The following is a 1889-nucleotide window of genomic DNA, read 5'->3' on the forward strand; positions in this document are numbered from 1 at the left end:
TACAATCGATGCATTTAACATAAAAACAACAATTCAAAAGATATGCAAAAACGAACAACTCCCGATTCACAAATAAGAAAGCAGTAGGTACAAAATCATATGCAACATATAAATAAATATCCAAATGTAGCCCACAAAGTCTCCTTCTAATTGTGACCCCCAAAATGAAACCTTCATCAACTTGTACACCCATCTAACCATCCCCACTTCCTTCAAAAGCATGCATCCAACAGACAACAGCAACACAGGGCAGCCAAACTGCACACAATCACCATTCACAACACCTCAAAGTCAACACCAAATCCATAAGAATCTACCGGAATCAGATCAAACCATGCGTTGAGAATGTAAACAGTAAATCTTGATGTTGATATGTTCGAACAGGAAAGTACTACGTAAGGATGCATTTAGCTTTCCCTTTTCATAACCGATAGTAGGCCATCGTTGTCGTCCCAAAAGAGAATATGCCTTTGCTTTTCAAGAACGCACGCTTACAAATAAAGATTTTCCGTACCAAGAAAGAACATCTATAAAAGCATTCGATATAGAAAAAACGTGCACGGGTCATGTTCGTTTGCCACCGATATGAATAAAAAAGGTACCTTTTTTATCCCCACCAATAAAAAGGGGTGAAATTTTCACGACAAGAATACGAAATAAGATTCAACCTAAAACATGTCACATCGATGATGAATGTATTTTAAGATTACCGGATAATTCGATAGGTATTTGTCGTATATAAATATTATATATTAAATAATTTTTCATATATATATATATATATATATATATATATAAATTGATATAGAGTCTAGAATAGTCTTTTTGCCCTTCTCATCAAATTGTTCAACAGAAGAACACATGATTTTCTAGCAGTTTTTTGATTTGATACCTAAAAATCATGATCTTCCCTAAAAATCAGCTAAACCTAACAAAATCAAAACTTCCCCAAACAAAGTAAATTACCAAAACACCCCTGAAATATCAAAAACCCTGAATCGATTTCAAACCCTTCTCTACCGATCATGTATAACTACTGAAATCAAGCATTCTAGATCCGATCTTTATTCTATCTCAATTCACAATCGCATGCATAAATCGAGGAAGAAAAAGAGTAATTACCAGCCTTCCATGAAACCAGCACTTTGTTTTTGCTGTTGAGGAGGGGGAGCACCGTACTGAGGAGGGTACCCCTGTTGAGGATACCCTTGCGGCGGAGGGTATCCCTGTTGCGGTGGATACCCAGGTGGCGGATAAGCATCTTTCGGATACCCTTCCGGTGGATAACCTACAAGAATCAAACAACATTCCTTAATTCACTAACCAAATTCTCAAAATCCCCGACAAGATCTAAACCAAATTGAACGAAAAACAAACCTTGTGGAGGAGGAGCACCAACTGGGGGCTGCTGGCCTTGATTGTAATAACTCATGACGATGATGATGTTCTTATGGAGGAGCTTGCTTTGTTGAAATTGAGTGGGCGATTATGGAGGAAGTGGGGGGTTTTTATAAAGTGGGAATGGGGAATTGTATTGGGAAAAGGTTTTATAAAGAAGTATGGAGTTACTGGGTGTACGTCACGCACTGGCGGTTCGAAAGGCGAGTCAGTAGAAACTTAGGCGCGTGGACAACGCGTGAATTGGTATTGGATTATCCATCTATGAAACAACTAACGGAGAATTTAAATACAAAAAATTACGTAAATTCTAAATTACGGTCAACAAATAAATTGAAGTTAACAGCTTAACAAACAGTTTTTTATTATTTTAATAAAAATTTATTCTATTATTTTTTATAGTAAGTTACAGATTTTGTCCCTGCGCTCTAAATCGCAGTTACAATAAGCCCCTCAACCTAACATTAATGATTAAAGGGCCCTTTACCAAA

The 1889-nt window shown here is 36.8% G+C and overlaps 1 protein-coding gene across 1 annotated transcript; it reads right to left on the reverse strand.

Annotated features, from left to right (window-relative positions):
• Positions 1–1512, reverse strand: LOC112500887 (cysteine-rich and transmembrane domain-containing protein WIH2-like). The gene is made up of 3 exons (XM_025104496.1): positions 1378–1512; positions 1123–1288; positions 1–258 (listed from the first exon to the last, which is right to left on the reverse strand). The coding sequence occupies exons 1-3, from the start codon at positions 1430–1432 to the stop codon at positions 213–215; spliced, it is 267 nt and encodes an 88-aa protein (XP_024960264.1). The 5' UTR covers positions 1433–1512; the 3' UTR covers positions 1–212.
• Positions 1513–1889: the final 377 nt, after the last annotated feature.

This window comes from Cynara cardunculus (assembly GCF_001531365.2).
Source record: "Cynara cardunculus var. scolymus isolate 2C chromosome LG 17, CcrdV1, whole genome shotgun sequence".
Taxonomy (NCBI): domain Eukaryota; kingdom Viridiplantae; phylum Streptophyta; class Magnoliopsida; order Asterales; family Asteraceae; genus Cynara; species Cynara cardunculus.

Coding starts and splice junctions, on each gene's coding strand:
- LOC112500887 (XM_025104496.1), bottom strand. CDS start 1,432: ATGAGTTATTACAATCAAGGCCAGCAGCCCCCAGTTGGTGCTCCTCCT. Junction 1,289..1,377: donor TGGTGCTCCTCCTCCACAAG/GTTTGTTTTTCG, acceptor TGATTCTTGTAG/GTTATCCACCGGAAGGGTAT. Junction 259..1,122: donor GCTGGTTTCATGGAAGGCTG/GTAATTACTCTT, acceptor GATTGTGTGCAG/TTTGGCTGCCCTGTGTTGCT.